We start from the raw sequence: 16,766 nt of genomic DNA, 5'->3' as shown, positions 1-16,766 counted from the left end.
GTTCTTACTCCTTTTGTAAGAAAATAAATATCAAACTGCGTGTCCTCTATACAAAAACTACTTACAGAATTAACAATATACTAATACTTTTAGCTGAAGCGGGTTTTTTACAATGAGATACGATAGTTCCTTTTAAAAGAATGATATTATCGATAACATTTCCAATAAAATTTCCACTCTTAGCGATTCAGGAGTGCCCCAGCGTTTTATATACATTAAGTAAATAAAAAATGCTGCTAAAAGAGAATCTCTGTCCAACATGAGCAAATCTCAGGAGAGGAGTACGAGCTCCGCTATCTCCACACCCAACAAGGCTGGCGACGACCTTCACAATGTATCGGACACCTTCTACACCAGTCAGCGCAAAGGAAGCCACGTATTTCGAGTGCGCCTGGACGCCACAGGATTCACCCTGCAACGCGAGTCGCCCAGCGGAGTCATCATCAAGGAGCAGACGGTTAAAATATGTGATATCGTTGGAGCACGCTGCATGCGCATGAAGAAGTCGCCACGCAATCTGGGCAGATGTGCCTGCGTCAATCCTGGTACTCCAGCAGGTGCGGCCAACCGCAAGGGCGGCACGCCCAGCAAGTGCAGCCCCGCCAGCAAGGAAGAGACTGGTTGCGACGTGGGCGATGGCAGTGCCTATTTGTATTTGTTTGCCTACGTGCTCAAAAAGAAAAGCTTGCGTAGCAGCCTGCACAGGGAGAGGACTGTGCTCACTCTGCGCTTTCGTTCCTTCGATACGTTTGAGGACAACATGCGTGAGGCGGATCGCTGGTATCGCGCTCTACGCTGGCAGCTGCATCAAACACTGGAGGACATATTTGTGGAGCGCACCGGCGAGGCTCGTCGTCGCCGCGTCCTGGTGCTGCTCAATCCCAAATCCGGCTCGGGAAATGCACGCGAGGTGTTCAACATGCATGTTGCACCCGTGCTCAACGAGGCCGAGGTACCCTATGATCTGTATGCAACGAAGCATTCCAACTACGCAATCGAATTTATGAGCACTCGTCGCCTGGACGACTGGTGCACTATAATAGCCGTTGGCGGCGATGGACTTTTTCACGAGATAGTTAACGGACTGCTGCGCCGGGCAGATTGGGCCCAAGTCCTGGACAACATTGCATTGGCCATTATTCCCTGTGGCTCTGGCAATGGGCTGGCACGTTCCATAGCGCACGGCTTTAAGTGAGTTGCCTCTTGACGGCGTGCTCTATGCAATAACTGATTCGTACCTGTTTGCAGTGAACCATATTTTAGTAATCCTGTACTGGGTGCCGCTCTAACCGCCATCAGCGGCCGCAGCTCGCCCATGGATGCGGTGCGTGTGGAGCTACAGAATCGTGTTATGTTTTCGTTTCTTTCTATTGGTTGGGGCCTCATCTCGGACGTGGATATAGAGAGTGAGTGCATACGAATGTTTGGCTATCAACGCTTCACCATTTGGACGCTGTACCGCCTGGCCAATTTGCGCACTTACAATGGGAAAATCAGTTATCTACTAGCGGATGAGACGCAGGAGCCACAGTCTATGCTGTTGCCGCAATCGGAACAGTTGCGAAAGATGCAGTCCAGTCGCAGCTGCAATGTGCATATCGATAAGCTGTCCACTGCCAGCTGTCACCGTTCTTCGGAATATTTGCCACAAGAGTTCGAGGATGTTATCTCTTTGGAAACGTCCATCAATCAGTCGTTTCGCTCGCGTTGCGACAGCTGGCTATCCGGTGGATCGCGTCGCAGCTGCTATTATTCCATATCAGAGAGTGTCTATCACAGTTTGGCCGATGAGAGCGAGTTTGCGGATCTGTCGGCTGCAGCTGCAACTGGATTGGAGCAGAACCAGCATAACTTCGGCCCAAGTAGCATCCTACCGTCGCTGAACGAACCGTTGCCCGAAGCCGCCGGCTGGCTGGTCGAGGAGGGAGAATTTATCATGATGCATGCCGTTTATCAGTCACATCTCGGCGTGGATTGCCACTTTGCACCCAAAGCGCAACTGAACGATGGCAAAATATTTTTGGTTTTAATACGCGGCGGCATTAGCCGTCCGCATCTGCTCAGCTTTTTATATAACATGAGCACCGGCACTCACCTGCCCGAGAAGAACAATGAATATGTGAAGGTGCTGCAGGTGCGTGCGTTCCGTTTGGAACCGCACGACAATCACGGCATCATCACAGTGGATGGTGAGCAGATTGAGTTTGGTCCACTCCAGGCGGAAATACTGCCAGGCATTTCGCGTGTCATGGTACCAAAATGAGGATTGGCCAAGGGAACGCATAGAATCTCAAGCAACGAGCGTACATTCGAGCAATAATTAATCAATAATGAGAATCTCTGCATTTGTATATGTAGGTGTAGGATATTCTGTTGTTAGGTTTTGGCCCTGTCGGCAGATGCATGCAATATTGTGTTATTTTTATATTAATGCTGCAACGGATTTTGTAATTTTCCTGTTAACATTTATCATAATTATTGCAGTTATTAACAAAATATATATATATGTCTATATATATATCAGCAACGTTGACAAGATAAGACCATTCTTTTTTATTTATCAAGATAATCCCTTAGAGCGGGAGTCCTTATTGAAGGATAAGGATAATTGTATCCAATTAAAAATGTACAATATATATATTAAACATATATATACTGGTTGCTAGGCTATGGCAATAACTCTTTAGCTTGCCCTCGTATCGATTTTATTGGCTATTACGCGAACCATCAAAATAAAGTGCGGATCCAAATCGGATGTTAATAGGCCAAACGAAAAGTAAGCTGTTTATTTGCATTTGAAAAGTAACAGCTGTTATTTGTCAAGCAAAAGCAACCCTGCTAAATGACTTATTATCGATAGCTTAATTGAAGCGCAGTAGAAAAAGTTTGTGAAAAAATAGTTTGTGTGGAAGAAAATTAGATAGTGCGGCAGATAAAACGCTGGATAGCTTGTGCATTCGCAAACAATTGAATTCCTTATCCATTGACAATTACGAAGAACAAGAATCCGTTTCCGACCAAAGCCACCGTTAGTTAAATAAGAGTAACAATATGTCAGCTGAAGAGCTGGCGCCAATCAACGAGCAGGACCTGAAGGACCTGAAAGAGCGCATGAAACTTATTGCTGACGCAGACCCAACTCAATATCACAATGAGTTCTCGTTGCGGCGTTATCTAAGGGCCTTCAAGACCACAGATGACGCATTCCAAGTGAGTCGCTTCCGTTAATGCGCCCACATCTTGACATTGACTATTTATACTTATTAATATTGCCACCCACTCATATAGGCCATATTAAAGACGAACAAGTGGCGTGAGTCGTATGGCGTGGCCAAGCTCAATGAAATGGAGCGCAGCCACTTGGAGAACAAGGCGCGTCTGTTGCGGCATCGCGACTGCGTTGGTCGCCCTGTCATCTACATTCCGGCCAAGAATCACAGTTCTTCGGCGCGCGATATTGATGAGCTGACGCGGTTCATTGTCTACAATCTGGAGGAGGCATGCAAAAAGTGTTTTGAGGAGGTCACAGATCGTTTGTGCATTGTATTTGATTTGGCTGAGTTTAGCACCTCGTGCATGGACTATCAGCTGGTGCAGAATCTTATCTGGCTGCTCGGCAAACATTATCCAGAGCGATTGGGCGTATGCCTAATTATAAATGCGCCTGGCATATTCTCCACCATTTGGCCAGCCATTCGCATGCTGCTCGACGATAACACCGCCAAAAAGGTGAAGTTTGTCAGCAACGAGGTAGACCTATGTCAATATTTAATACCGGATATACTCCCAACGGATATGTAAAGAATTTCGCCGCTCTCCTTAAAGTTAGTTGTAGTCATACATATCTCCATACGAGGCACTATTGACATTATTATACTGCAGCGCGAGACAACGTGTACCTATTAGAAACCAGTACCTAATCAACTGTATTTAAAATCTGTGCAGGAGGCTTACAAAAGCTTTTAAATAGGTTGTAGTCTACACATACATACTATTATTGTTTACAAATGAATGTCTTTAACTTGTAGCGTGGGTTGATTGTAATTGATTGTATTGTGCATATTATGAAATATTTTAGTCAAATATTTATCGATGCGTATTATTGCTTATATATAGAATATATATATATGTAAATGTATAAGTGAGTAATCACGTTAATATATGTCTATGTGTATAATAAAGTTGTAAAACCAAAGCCCATTATTGACAGGCGAACATGTGTGCCACACGCTGATAGAGCGTTCCACATTTAGCACTTTATCTCATCAAAAATGATAACGATTCAAAGAATTGGAAAGGTGTTATAGGTCGCAATTGACACAAACAAGCATTGATTACCGTTTTGAACGTTTATCACCTTAGCGCAAAAAATAGTGCTGCCGGATCGCGAAAAGAAATGCCGCCAAAAGTGTGGCAGCTCCCTATCGAATGCATCTCGAATCAAAAATTAAGATAAAAATTAAAAGTGAGAATATTAACATAAGCGTATAGAAATGATATTTGTTTAACGCCTATTCTTAAATGGCAGCTATTATGTGATTATTAAAAAATGCAGCGTCACACATTTTAATTTAAATACAAAGCATGCCAATGACGTCACATGCTTTCGTCGTATATTATTAGCTTTTTGAGTAAATTGCGGCACCTTCTCATTTATTTACTACGATGCATGGCACCAACTGGTTTAGTTTATTATCGAGAACTCGAGCAGTTGATAACGAATTGAAAGCAATATGAAACGACTGAACAATAGCAGCAACGCAAACACAGTTTGCCAGAGATCGGCATATAAATATTAGTAAAAAGCGAAGCGTGCGCCGAGCAGCAGCGCCAGCGGCAGCAGTAATATGACGGCAAAAACGGCATCTCACATAGCTGCGTTGGACGTTGGGACGACGTACTTGAGATGCTTTGTGCTTGATGAGAACTGCACGGTCAAGGGGTCAGCAGCTGATGCTGTCAGTTAATTGAGTGTTTCCGGGCATAGTTGAAGGTAATTAAAATGCGCTTTGTTCGCAGGTAGAGCTATTAAATCCCCAGCCGGGCTACTTTGAGATCGAGCCGGAGGGCTTGTGGCGCAAGATAATCAAGGTGATTACAGAATCAATACGCAGTAAGTGCTTGGTGCTATTAAATGACAAACTTGATTCGAATGCTAATCTCTAATCGTCGGCAGACGCTAGACTTACACCCGCGGATATTACATGCCTAACAATTTCAACACAACGCTGTACGTTCTTGACCTGGAATCACCAGACCAATGAGTACTACCACAACTTCATCACGTGGAAGGACTTGCGCGCCGATGCTCTCGTCGAGCAGTGGAATTCCAGCTGCTCGCTGCGTGCGATGAATGGATTTTTCTATGCTTTGTACATGGTAACCAGAAATGCTCGCTTTCTGGCCGGGAGCGTGCTCAAATTAATGAATGGTCAGGTGACGCCGCGTCTGCTCTACGAGATTGCGCACAACAAACGGCTGCAGCAGGCGTTGCGCGAAAAGAAGGCGCGTCTAGAGCTGCTTGATTCATGGATCCTGTACAAACTGCGCTCCGGCAATGGCCTGGATCCAGACGTAGAACATATCACTGATATAACCTCAAGCACTGCCACCGGTCTCTATGATCCATTCACGCTTAGCTGGTCGCCACTCGCTCGCTGGATGTTTGGAATCGATGTGAGTAAGGGTCACATTTTGTCAATAAATTTCATTCTCTAATTTCTCATTTCTACAGTCTAGCATTCTGCCACGCGTCGTTGACAATAGCTACAAGAACTTTGGACATGTGCACCCCGCTGCGTTTGGCCCGAGTTGGGGCGATACAAAAATACCAATTGCTGCTTCCCTTAGCGACCAGACGGCGGCCATGTGGGGCTCCCAGTGCTTTGCCACGGGCAATGTTAAGGTCACAATGGGCACGGGTGCATTTCTAAATCTTGTGACTGGCTTGGAGTGCAAGGCTGTGATCAGCGGCATGTATCCACTGGTCGCTTGGCAGCTCACACGTAAAAACAAGCAGCGCGATACAATCTACTGTATTGAGGGAGCCGCTCATGACTTTGGAACTGTGGTGACGTGGGCGCAATCCTGTGGCTTGTTCGAAACGCCCGCAGATACCGCAGATATTGCTCAATCTGTGCCAGACACAAATGATGTTTACTTTATGCCCGCATTTAGCGGCCTGGGCGTAAGTACAATGGATTATTATCTCCGGCAACTGCATTTTACTAATATTAAGTCCGTTACAGCCTCCTGTGAATGACTATCGGGCTGCTAGTGGCTTTATTGGCATGACACCGTCCACAACCAAAGCGCATCTGGTGCGGGCGCTTCTGGAGAGCATAGTTTTTCGTGTGGTGCAGCTAATCGAGAGCGCTGAGAAGGAAACGGGTCAGAAACTAAAAATAATCAAGTAAGACAAGATGTCTAGACATTAACTGCTATGGCTGACATTTGTTTCATTATCAGAGTGGACGGCGGTGTCTCGCGCAACGATTTTGTGTGCCAGTTTCTGGCCGATGCCAGCGGTCTATGCGTGGAACGCGCCGAGTGCTCCGAGTCCAGCATAATGGGCGCCACTTTTCTAGCTGGCCTTAATCATGGCATTTGGCACACACTCGATGATCTCAAGCGCTTTCGGCATGTAGAGCGCATTTTCAAACCACAACCAAAGCTTAACGAGATAATCGCCAGCCGCATGCAAAAGTGGAGCAGAGCCATTGAACGCTTTAGTGGCTGGTACTAGGACAGGATTACAGGTATTCTTTATAGTAAGGTTTTCAATTAATGCTTTCATTTGCAGTAGGGTATACAAATTGGGTGTGTTTTCTTTTCTTACATTATATAGTGTATTAAAGTTGTTACATTTTAAACTATAAATTATTGTAAATGGAAAAGGGCTTTGTGATATAGGTTTCCAAAGCGAAAAAGCCTTCAAGGAACTCACAAAGCGACAACATAGTTTTTCCACGGATTCCATTGGAAGGCTTCTGCAATTGGAAAACATTCAACAATAATGATTGGAGAAAATATTTCAGTCTCAGTTGAAGCGCTGCTGGAAACTTTGCTGTTGATTGAATATCATTTGTTGTTGCTGTTGTTGTTGCTGCTGCTGCTGTTGCTGGTGATGGAAATCCTGTTGGTTGCCAGCACCGGATAATCGAACACGTTTGGCGTTCGGCTCATTGGGATTCATTTGTTGTTGTTGTTGTTGCTGCTGCTGCTGCTGTTGTTGTTGCTGTTGCTGCTGTTGTTGTTGCTGCTGCTGCTGCTGTTGGCGCTTGTTGTCGGACTTGTCCTCTTGGTCGTCATCAGTGAGGAACTCACGCTTGGGATACGGTATGGGACAGCCCGCAAAAACGTCCTGTGTCGGCAGCGGTTCCTCTTGGAAATACTGATCCTGCATGGCTTGCTCGGAAGTTATGCGCTTGTTGGGATCCATCAGCAGCAACTTTTGCAGCAGATGAAATGCTTTGCTGTCGGGCTTGATTTTGTGCCGCTCCATGTACTTGGCCAGCGAGCAGGCGGAATATGTGGAGCGCTTAAAGTCCTTTGTGAGCGTGTGGTGCTCAGGCATCTTTTTGATGTCTTCCCAGTCTTTGTCCTGCGGAAAACCCATCACATTGAATATGCGATCCAGTTGATCGTGATGGTACGGATTGCTGGTCTTTATGTCCTCCTGGCGGCAGTGAAAGATTGGCTCAGATGTCAACAGCTCCGCAAAAATGCAACCAATCGCCCAAATATCGATGGCCTTGGTGTAATGGCGCGCGCCCAGCAAGAGCTCTGGTGCTCGATACCAAAATGTGACCACCACCGGATCCAAGTCTGCCAGCGGCTTTAAGGGAGCATTAAAGAGGCGCGCAAATCCCATATCGGCTATTTTGACACGCCCCCGCTCGTTGCCATCGCCCATGACAAGTATGTTGGCCGGCTTCAGATCGCGATGCAGCACCCAGTTGCTGTGCAGGTAATGTATGCCATCCAGAATCTGATACAGAAGACTCTTAACCATGCCCCGAGGCACGACCACCTGTTTCTTGGTGGCCTTGGCTGCACGATGGAATTTGATGATGTGCCACAGATCATGCTCCGCATAGTCAATCAGCAGAAACACCTTGCGGTCGTTGTGGGACAGAAACACTCGAATGAGCGTTATCACATTCTGATGCTTCAGCTCGCGCAGCAGCGCAATCTCACGGCAAGCGGACATAGAGAGACCGGTGCCGTCGATCTGCTTGAGCGCATACTCTTTGCCGTCGCTGCAAAAGTCAACAAATAAAATATACGACTGGCGGGGAGCAGCATAAATCGCTTACCTGGTCTCCTTCCATTTGGCCTTGTACACATGACCGTAGGTGCCGCGGCCGACCTTGCAGCCCTCGTAGTTAAACAGATCCTCCACCTTAGTTCGCTCCATTTGCGTTTTCATCTTAAAATCGTAATCCATTTTGCCGAAATACTTTGCATTTACCTTTGCCGCGTTCACAGCTGTTTACAAACAACATAAATTGCAATTTGATTAGAGATGTGCGATATTTACCTGACAGTTTCTCGTGTCAATAGTGACATTACCTGTTGGTATATTAACGTGACAAGCAGACTAATATAATGTTTACTTGAGAAAATACAACATATATTAGCGCACTACTTTGTAATTAAGCTCTTTAAAGTTACGTTCCAAATAGTTTAACAAATAATTCAACTGTAAGTGCGACTACAATATTGCAGCAACTATCGTTTGCACTTTCGATAGCAATTAAATATCGATAGGTCAGCTGTTATACGAAGCAACAGTCGATTATCTAGGTCATAATAAAGCAACGTGAGTCCAAATAAATTACCAACGCGCAACGTTTAAACCTTTATTTACACATAAAAAACGCCATGGCAAAGACAAAAAGAAATATACGTGCAAAGGCCAAAAGTGCCGTGGGAGTTGCCAAACAGAAGACCCAGGAAGTGCAGGCAAAACTAAATAAAGCAGTGCGCCAGGACAAATTGCTGCACAAGACCCTAACGCCAAAGAAGACAACAACCAAAAAGGAAAAGTCGGCACAGAAGCACACCAAATTACTGAAACGCTTTGTGGAGATAAAGAAGGAGTTCAAGGAAGAGCAGGCACGCAAGAATCGAGAGAAAACCAAGGTTATAGGCGATTTGAAGCCCCTGCGCGATGCCCTGCCCTCCCTCGGCGACATCTACAAGTTGGTGAAGAGCCAAAAAAGGGAAACGAACGAGCAGACCGCACTGACGGAGCCAGAACCGTTAAGTGCAAAGAAAAAGATACAAAAGAAACGCAACGAAAATGTCAGGAAAGTACAGTCCTTCGAGAAACTGATTAAGGACAAAAAATTTAGACGAAACCCGCGCGAGGTGATTGCGAATCATCTTCGCAACAAATATCAGGCCATGGAAGAGGAGGATGCGGAGTAGAAACTAGAGATATTAAACACTCGGAAAATATTGCCTTTACACTTTTATTGTATTTATTAAGAAGTATCATTAATATCTATGTATTTGCATTTCGTGTTTATACATAGCTTTATCATTTAACGATGCGCATAAATTACATATAAGTATGTAAATTGTAATCAATATAAAATAGGAGGGAGAAGTTAACAGAAAGCAGTTAAGAGAGTTTTTTTTTAATATAAACTTTTTGTTTGAAAGGAGTTTCTATCAAGTAAAGCAAATGGAGAACTGTTTTTAGTTTTCTTTTAAACTTTAGAATTTACAATATTGATAATAATAATAATAAAAACATTGAGCGTTATAAACTCTGTTAGTTTTGGATCAGCTTGGTGTTGTTTTTCTTACAGTGTATTTGCACAGAATCGAACTCCGTGTTAATCAGTTTCCTTTAGATATATGTATATGTTAGCATTATCTTTACGCCATGATCTCAGGGTATCCGGTTGAAATAATCGTATACGTATTTATTTTAACCGAACAATTAGAAAAATCAGCTTGTTTGTATTTGTTTATTCGAGTGAGATCAATAAAATATTTTATCATTTTTAAAGTCGTCACACTACATAAATTCTCCACTTGCACTAACAGCAAAGATTAACATAGTTTTTGTTGAAATTATTGATGAATTAGTTTCCTCAAATGGCATTCCCGATGTACACGATACATATATGTATATCGTGTTTGTGGTAGATGTATTTATGATTAAATTAGCTGTAAATTTATGCATATGGCTCTGTATTTACGGCATACGGGGCAAACGGGGCTAAACATAATCAGGGGGTGTCTCATCTACATTAATTTATGTCTGTCTTATAACTAAATATATCGCATCTTTCAATGTTTGTCTTGCCCAGCAGCTGTGGGTTAATATTACAATATTTTGTTGCCAGCAATATAAAGCTTAAAACTCGACTAATATTAGGTTACAATTACAACCTACCGCGTTACAGTGCTTTCGTTTATCGTGATTGTTAGTATAAGGGGTAGGATGGTGGTATTTCTTGTTGAAAGTACATGTACATTTTAAGATAGAAAATATATATATATTTATATGTATTAGCTATATCTATATTTTGCACATTTATGAGTTAGAAACAACATACTTAAACTATTTCCAAAATCTGTACTACTGCATATAACGAGCCCTTTACTTATTCAGCAGAAACATTAGCAAACTGTGAAAAGAATATATAAATGAGACATAGATTAAATTTGGGAGTTGCATTACGCACCGGAAATTAATGCCCTTGTTTGCCAGCATGCGGTTGCATTCGCTAGAACCGGAACCGTTGCCATCCGGCAAGGGAAGCACATAGTAGTCGCTCTCAGTGCTCTGAAATGAATGCAATTTTAATATTATGGACAGGTTTTCACAATTATTGGACGGGCTGTTATATTACCGTCTCTGTGAACTCGTGCTTGTAGATCTGTGTGGAGACCTTCATGTCCGAGAAGGGACCCTTCAGTGCAAAGAAGTGTATGCTCATGGGTGTGCTGGTTTTCGTTTTCAGTATGAGCTGATAGGTAATGGTGCGATCATTCGATTGATGCGGATCGCGCTGGCTGTTATTGATGCGCGCCTTGACCACCCACTGTTGGTTAAAAGCCGAAAAGCGAGCGGTCTCATAAAACAGCTTGTGTACATATTCATCTGTGCGATATGGTTTCATTTGCAGATCTGTAATGATCTATGCTAAGTACAAAGTGGTTATATTTTTGACTAGGCCACTTGCCATTGAATATGATTTTCTCGTAGCTTAGTAGATCAATCAATGTACTAAACATCTTCTTCTCCTCCTTGATCTTGACATCGTGCGCCTCCAAGGCAGCCATTACCTCATAGCCAGATTTCTGCGGATGCAAACAGTTGCGTTCGTGTTCGGTTGCTGTAAATGGTTACAAATTAATGATATAATAAGATTAACATCGGCATAGACACTCACTCTCGTGATAGGGTCCACGCCACTGGCAGCCGATGCGATGATATTTGCATTTTGTGGGTCTTTCCTGGCACTCGTGCTGCTCGTGGCGTTCCAGCGATTTGTATGGGAACTCCTTGTTGCAAAACTGCGAATAACAATATAAGAAGTTAGCTTATATTGTGCAAGGTATTTGCTATATTAAAGCAGCTCACCTGACATTCGCTGGGTAGCTCAGAAGCTGCCTTCTCTACGGCCAAATTACGGGAGGCGGTGCTCTTTGATATTTCCACACGGCAATTGGGGCACGTGGCAATCTGATCACGCAGGCTGCATAAACGACACGATGAACGAGAAATGGATAGAAAGAAAGATTTATATTATTAGATTGTTCAAACACTTAACGGGCGTGTTTCGTCAAATCACAGTAAATAATTTTTCAAGTCGTTTAATTTGCGCTTTTGTGTTTCATACCGTCCGTCCGCCAGAAGGTGGGTGAAGCAGGCGGCGCACATCAGGTGACCCATTTGGCACTAGAATTAAAGAGAGCAGAGTGAAAACAAGAGAGGTTTTAGTGCGGGCGCATGTCAAGAGTATAATGCTAAGAGATTTATAAGTATATTGTATGTAGTAGAAACTAAATAAAAATGTGGAATAAAAATTAACCTGCAATTAAAGAAAAAAGAAGAAAAATTTGCTATTAGTCAAAATACGCTGTTTTGCATAGTTGAAAGTAGTTTGATGATCAGGAGCGTGTGTCAATGGTAAAATTTGGTGGGAAAGTTATCGTGAAATGGGATTCGGAATGGGGCTTAATTTGGTCGCATTTGGCATGTGCTTGATCGAAATTTTCTGAAATGGATGGAAATGGATGCTGATTGGTTCCTGTGGGTTGCTCAATTTTATTTTTGTTGAAATAAAAACGCTTGTTTTGTATTCAGTTTTGAATTTAACAATTTGCACACGATGCAAACATTTATTGAAATCACTTTTTTCATTTCATTTCATTTCATTTTTTTTTTCATATTTGTCTATTTGTACATTTCAATTATATATCAACAGTTTACAGTTACTGCCTCTAATGGTGTTTAATTACTTAGCAGTAAGAATTAATTACATTACTTGTGGCTGTGTTTTTTTTTTTCGTGTGTGCTTACATGAGTTAGCTAAGTAAAAGGTAAAAGTATCGTTTTATGTAATTATTAAGTTGACTTAACTAGATTATTCGTTAGAGTGATAGAGATAGATAAGATAGAGAGAGAGAGAGATAGAGAGAGATGTTAAGAGTCTACGGTTAAGCATAGTCTACGTTTAAGCAAAGGCTGGAGTGTAGGTTGGCTCCGTAAAAAAAAAAAATTGAAAAAAATTATTTATTTAAAATTTCGCGTATATTTTTTTTTTTTTTGTTAAATTATTTTTATCTGCCAATTGTTATTTAAAATGTATGTGAAACGAATAGTTCGGTATCAACTGATAAAACTGTAGCAGGAGTAGACAGGATAGTGTTCCATTCAATTTCCGGGGATCAGTCGGAAAGTGAGAATCACAAGACATGACCGTAAAAGGTCAGGTCTGGCAGCCCCGCTGGTAATTTCCATTATAAGATTATTTTTGTATTGGCAAAGAATGCGGGCGACGAGACGCGACGTTTTGTCAATTATCGTATCAGAGCGTGATAAAAACGCATATTTAGGCTGCTGCCGTTGACGTTCGGTTCTCTGCCTGCATTTTTGGAATTTCTATTTACGGAGCGAGTGCGGCGTGCGATATGCCCAATGCAATACATATATATATATATATATATGTATACATGCATGCACGTTCAACTGTATGTAGATATCTTTCTATTCAAGAGATAAGAGCACGTTTGTCTATTTATTTGTCTTTTATTTCGTTGTCCGGCTTCTCCGGCTAGATCTGTTAATGTGCGTGTGTGAGTGGGACAACATTTTTGCTGCACCCCAGCTCCCGTTGCTTTCCCATTTCCCATTCTCTCAAGTTGAATGAACTTCCAAATATTGCTCCAGCATTTAAAATTAATCCAAAGCAATCGGTATCTATGACCTACAGTATGCGTTAGGCAGCTGTGACAATTGTTTGAAACAAACCTTAAAAAGATGTTCAACTAGTTTTAGTCATAACATATCCATTTGTTGGTTAACTCTCTCTCGTTTTCCCTACCCGGGTATATTCGTGTCGTTCGTTTGCTCAACTTTTGCTCCCCTTTTTGACACGCTCGTGCGGCAGACATAACAAAACCCAGCTGATGATGTTTTGGTAGATACGCCTGTATACGTGTGTGTCTATGTATGTGTGTGAGTGGCTCTGTCAACAGCGTAGCAGCAGAAAGAGAACGGCGGCTGGTGGAGAGGAGAGGAGAGGAGAGGAACGACAACGTAGCGTAGGTAAAAGGAAACGCACACATACGTTAGAGTTTACAGATTTCAGGTATTGGCTCAGAAACTGGTAAAACAAGTTTGTCTTAGATTACGGGTCACTGCAAATAACAACAATAACAAACAACCTGTGCATTTACTAAAAATGTTTATATGTAATGCTGCTCTTCCATTCCCCTCAGCATATATTCATACCCACATACTGTATTAATCGCGACAATTGATATAACATAAATACGCAGAAAACTTGTAAAGTGCGTAGTTTTTTTTTTTTCATTTTTCTTTGCCCACGAACAGCTGACTATATTACGATACGCGCAGCGTGTGCGAGTGTGAGCAGGACAATACGAATGTCGAAAAAGGCACAGAGAAGAACAACAAATGCCAGCAAAAGCAAAACAATAACAGAGAGCGTGAATATGATTAAACGAGAGTGAAAAAGAGCTGGTGTGTGTGTGTGCGGGTTAGTATTAATGCATGAATTACTGTTTAACAATATGAATATGCAAAAACTAACTATTTAATCAGTTTATAAATAATTTATCATTGATATTGAAATTTTGTTCTAAGATAATGCACACATCACAACGCACTCATACGTAAATATGTATGTATGTATGTTTTCTTGCTGGGTCAAAGCAATGACGCAGTTATATTTATGACTGTTTTCGTGTGTGTATGTGTGTTTGCTGAGACAGGGGCACAGCAGCGAAAGAGAGAGAAACAAAATAAACCATAGACAACGCAGCACTATTGAAAGAGGCGAAAAGGCTTAGAAAAGCAAACCCAGAAATCAACAAGAATAACGATATGTACGTATTTAAGTATATATACATATATGTACATATGTATGTATTAATTTGTTGAAAGCGTCTATATGCACACACATATACTAAGTTATTACGTAAGCGTTGATTGTTTATAAATTGGCACAATTATTTATTAAATTGTCAAATAAAGCTGACGAATTAAGAAACCAAAATGACGGACGCCTGCATCAATGAATGATAGAAAAAATGTTTATGTGATTATAGTACATATGTGTTCGTTTATGTATGTACATATGTATGTATGTGGCTTAAAGGCGAATTGAATGAAAGAGGAAATTGCAGACGGGCAGACAGACAATTAGCTTTTCGAATGCTTATGTATGTATGTATGTATGTGTGGGAACAGAGCAAACCAATACTGACGTTGCGTTGTTAGCATTTTTATTTTTTGATTGTGGGCGGGGCTGGTAGAAACAACGACGGCAATGGCGCCGCCGCGGAGGTCGCACGGGCAACGCAGCTAAAAATAGGCCACGAACAAAAAGAATACATAACGGCTTCTATTTCACAATATGTAAATAACGCATGATTGCGATATATTTCTTACATACAAATATATGTGTATACATTTATTTATGCAAATATACAGATGTACATAAATAAAATTTGCATATTAAGAATTTCCGACATTCATATGTATAAAACTTATGACGCAACAGCGGAAAAAGGCCAAGTATGCATGCAACTGTAAAAGAGTGTTACAGTAAATGTAACTGCGCAAATAGTAGTAAGGTGGGGGTCAGTGGGGTGAGCATTGAATTTGAGCAGGGTTGCTTTGGTCGCTCGCCTAAAACGCAATAAAAGTGCACCAGCATGGCGAGAACTGCATGCTATGTAACAGCAATGCGTGCGAGCGAGTGCGCTGTATATACATACTTACAAAAACGATCAATGGGTGAGCTGTAGAGAGGTAGGGGAACAAATGCCGCAAGTGCCTGGCATTGTCATTTTCAAGGCAAACGCAATGGGCATTTGCAAGTTACCATAGGCAAACAAAAAATATACACCGTTTTTTCTTGTTCCTTTTTACTGTTTTTGGGGCGCACCACTCTCTCGCTGTTACTAGCGACTCCAGCTGTGTGCGCTGCGCTTAACAGGGCGGTTGCGGTGCGCGGCGAGGGAGTGGCTACTTACAGCTGAGTTTGCGATTGCTTTTGCTCGATTTGTTTTGTATACAGAGAAATGTCACAAATACACACACACGCACAAAGAGCACGTATGTACATACACACACAAATGCTTGCTATTGCATTTGCCTCTTTGTGCACATATATATTACTTTTTTCGTATTTTTTTTTTTTAAATTAATCAAAACTCATGTGCCTAGTTGCATCAATTGTCTCACCTGATACATGGCCGTTTTTGGCAAATCCAAGCACACGGCACAGCAAAGCGCAGTAGAGATGCGATAGGCAAGCTTCTCGTGCGTTCCGGATCCAGTTCCAGCTGGACCACCGCCCCCTCCGCCGGACATGCCCGACGAGGAGGAAGCTGCACTCGGATCAAGCATTTGCTTCTTAGCTGGAGGCTCACCGCTACTCTGCGTATCTAACGGTACGCCCAACGACATGCTACTACTACCTCCCGCCGAAGATGTTGAGGCTTGAATTTGAATTTGCATGGTGGACACCTGGTTGTCGCCCAACATTGGCAATGTGGATGAGGGTGGCTGTTGCACCGCCGAACTTGAAGATTCTACGGTGGACATATTTTCGCTATGCTGCACGCTCTATTTATGTATTTTTCTTTCCTTCTCGCTTCGTCAAAAATGTCAGATTCAGTCAATTTAAATCGCAGCAATCCCCTTACTCGCTCTCTCTTCTTCCTTAATAGACATGCATATACACACACACAGACTCATACAGCACCAGCAATGCACTGCACTTTTGTGATTTTTCTATTCACACAACTTTCTTTGCTCTCCACTTCCACTTATTTGATTTAAATTTCCGTCACACGTCCACTTGCTTTGAAAGTTACAGCTATAATGAGAATAAGCGAAGAGACGAGACAAAAAATGTCAGAGAAGTTTGACAAAACTTTAGCAGAATGTTAAAATAACAGAATTTTAGAAATACAGTGGCATTTGATTGTAAGCCACATGTTAATTTTAAAAGTGGTCAGGTATATTTTTGTGTTCTACATCG

General features: G+C 42.3%; 6 protein-coding genes across 7 annotated transcripts; 4 read left to right on the top strand and 2 right to left on the bottom strand.

Annotated features, from left to right (window-relative positions):
- The first annotated feature begins 154 nt into the window (after window positions 1–154).
- Sk2 (Sphingosine kinase 2) lies at window positions 155–2,684 on the top strand. Its single transcript, XM_002047718.4, has 2 exons — window positions 155–1,191; window positions 1,249–2,684. The coding sequence occupies exons 1-2, from the start codon at window positions 260–262 to the stop codon at window positions 2,261–2,263; spliced, it is 1,947 nt and encodes a 648-aa protein (XP_002047754.1). The 5' UTR covers window positions 155–259; the 3' UTR covers window positions 2,264–2,684.
- A 169-nt stretch (window positions 2,685–2,853) lies between these two features.
- LOC6623194 (uncharacterized) lies at window positions 2,854–4,145 on the top strand. The gene is made up of 2 exons (XM_002047717.4): window positions 2,854–3,210; window positions 3,289–4,145. The coding sequence occupies exons 1-2, from the start codon at window positions 3,052–3,054 to the stop codon at window positions 3,799–3,801; spliced, it is 672 nt and encodes a 223-aa protein (XP_002047753.1). The 5' UTR covers window positions 2,854–3,051; the 3' UTR covers window positions 3,802–4,145.
- Window positions 4,146–4,607: 462 nt separating this feature from the next.
- LOC6623147 (glycerol kinase 5) lies at window positions 4,608–6,879 on the top strand. The gene is made up of 6 exons (XM_002047716.4): window positions 4,608–4,958; window positions 5,020–5,113; window positions 5,177–5,676; window positions 5,735–6,187; window positions 6,249–6,412; window positions 6,469–6,879. The coding sequence occupies exons 1-6, from the start codon at window positions 4,848–4,850 to the stop codon at window positions 6,743–6,745; spliced, it is 1,599 nt and encodes a 532-aa protein (XP_002047752.2). The 5' UTR covers window positions 4,608–4,847; the 3' UTR covers window positions 6,746–6,879.
- Window positions 6,880–6,968: 89 nt separating this feature from the next.
- Cdk8 (cyclin-dependent kinase 8) lies at window positions 6,969–8,516 on the bottom strand. Its single transcript, XM_002047715.4, has 2 exons — window positions 8,319–8,516; window positions 6,969–8,261 (listed from the first exon to the last, which is right to left on the bottom strand). Exons 1-2 carry the CDS (start codon window positions 8,447–8,449, stop codon window positions 7,040–7,042), a joined length of 1,353 nt encoding a protein of 450 aa, XP_002047751.1. The 5' UTR covers window positions 8,450–8,516; the 3' UTR covers window positions 6,969–7,039.
- Window positions 8,517–8,787: 271 nt separating this feature from the next.
- Window positions 8,788–10,031, top strand: LOC6623149 (ribosome biogenesis protein SLX9 homolog). The gene has a single exon (XM_002047714.4). It carries the CDS (start codon window positions 8,887–8,889, stop codon window positions 9,433–9,435), a length of 549 nt encoding a protein of 182 aa, XP_002047750.1. The 5' UTR covers window positions 8,788–8,886; the 3' UTR covers window positions 9,436–10,031.
- Window positions 10,032–10,192: 161 nt separating this feature from the next.
- On the bottom strand, window positions 10,193–16,609 carry LOC6623136 (zinc finger TRAF-type-containing protein 1 homolog). 2 transcript variants are annotated; one of them, XM_032434965.2, is made up of 8 exons: window positions 15,965–16,609; window positions 11,820–11,926; window positions 11,609–11,723; window positions 11,418–11,541; window positions 11,208–11,360; window positions 10,875–11,152; window positions 10,707–10,807; window positions 10,193–10,649 (listed from the first exon to the last, which is right to left on the bottom strand). In XM_032434965.2, exons 1-8 carry the CDS (start codon window positions 16,325–16,327, stop codon window positions 10,622–10,624), a joined length of 1,269 nt encoding a protein of 422 aa, XP_032290856.1. In that variant the 5' UTR covers window positions 16,328–16,609; the 3' UTR covers window positions 10,193–10,621. The 2 variants fall into 2 exon arrangements, with proteins under 2 accessions (XP_032290856.1, XP_002047749.1); XM_002047713.4 differs by having other exon boundaries at window positions 11,868–11,926; window positions 15,965–16,608.
- Between the last annotated feature and the right edge of the window lie 157 nt (window positions 16,610–16,766).

The sequence above is a fragment of the Drosophila virilis genome, chromosome 3, assembly GCF_030788295.1.
Source record: "Drosophila virilis strain 15010-1051.87 chromosome 3, Dvir_AGI_RSII-ME, whole genome shotgun sequence".
NCBI classification, from domain to species: Eukaryota; Metazoa; Arthropoda; class Insecta; order Diptera; family Drosophilidae; genus Drosophila; species Drosophila virilis.
This window is presented reverse-complemented; position numbering and strand designations above follow the sequence as displayed.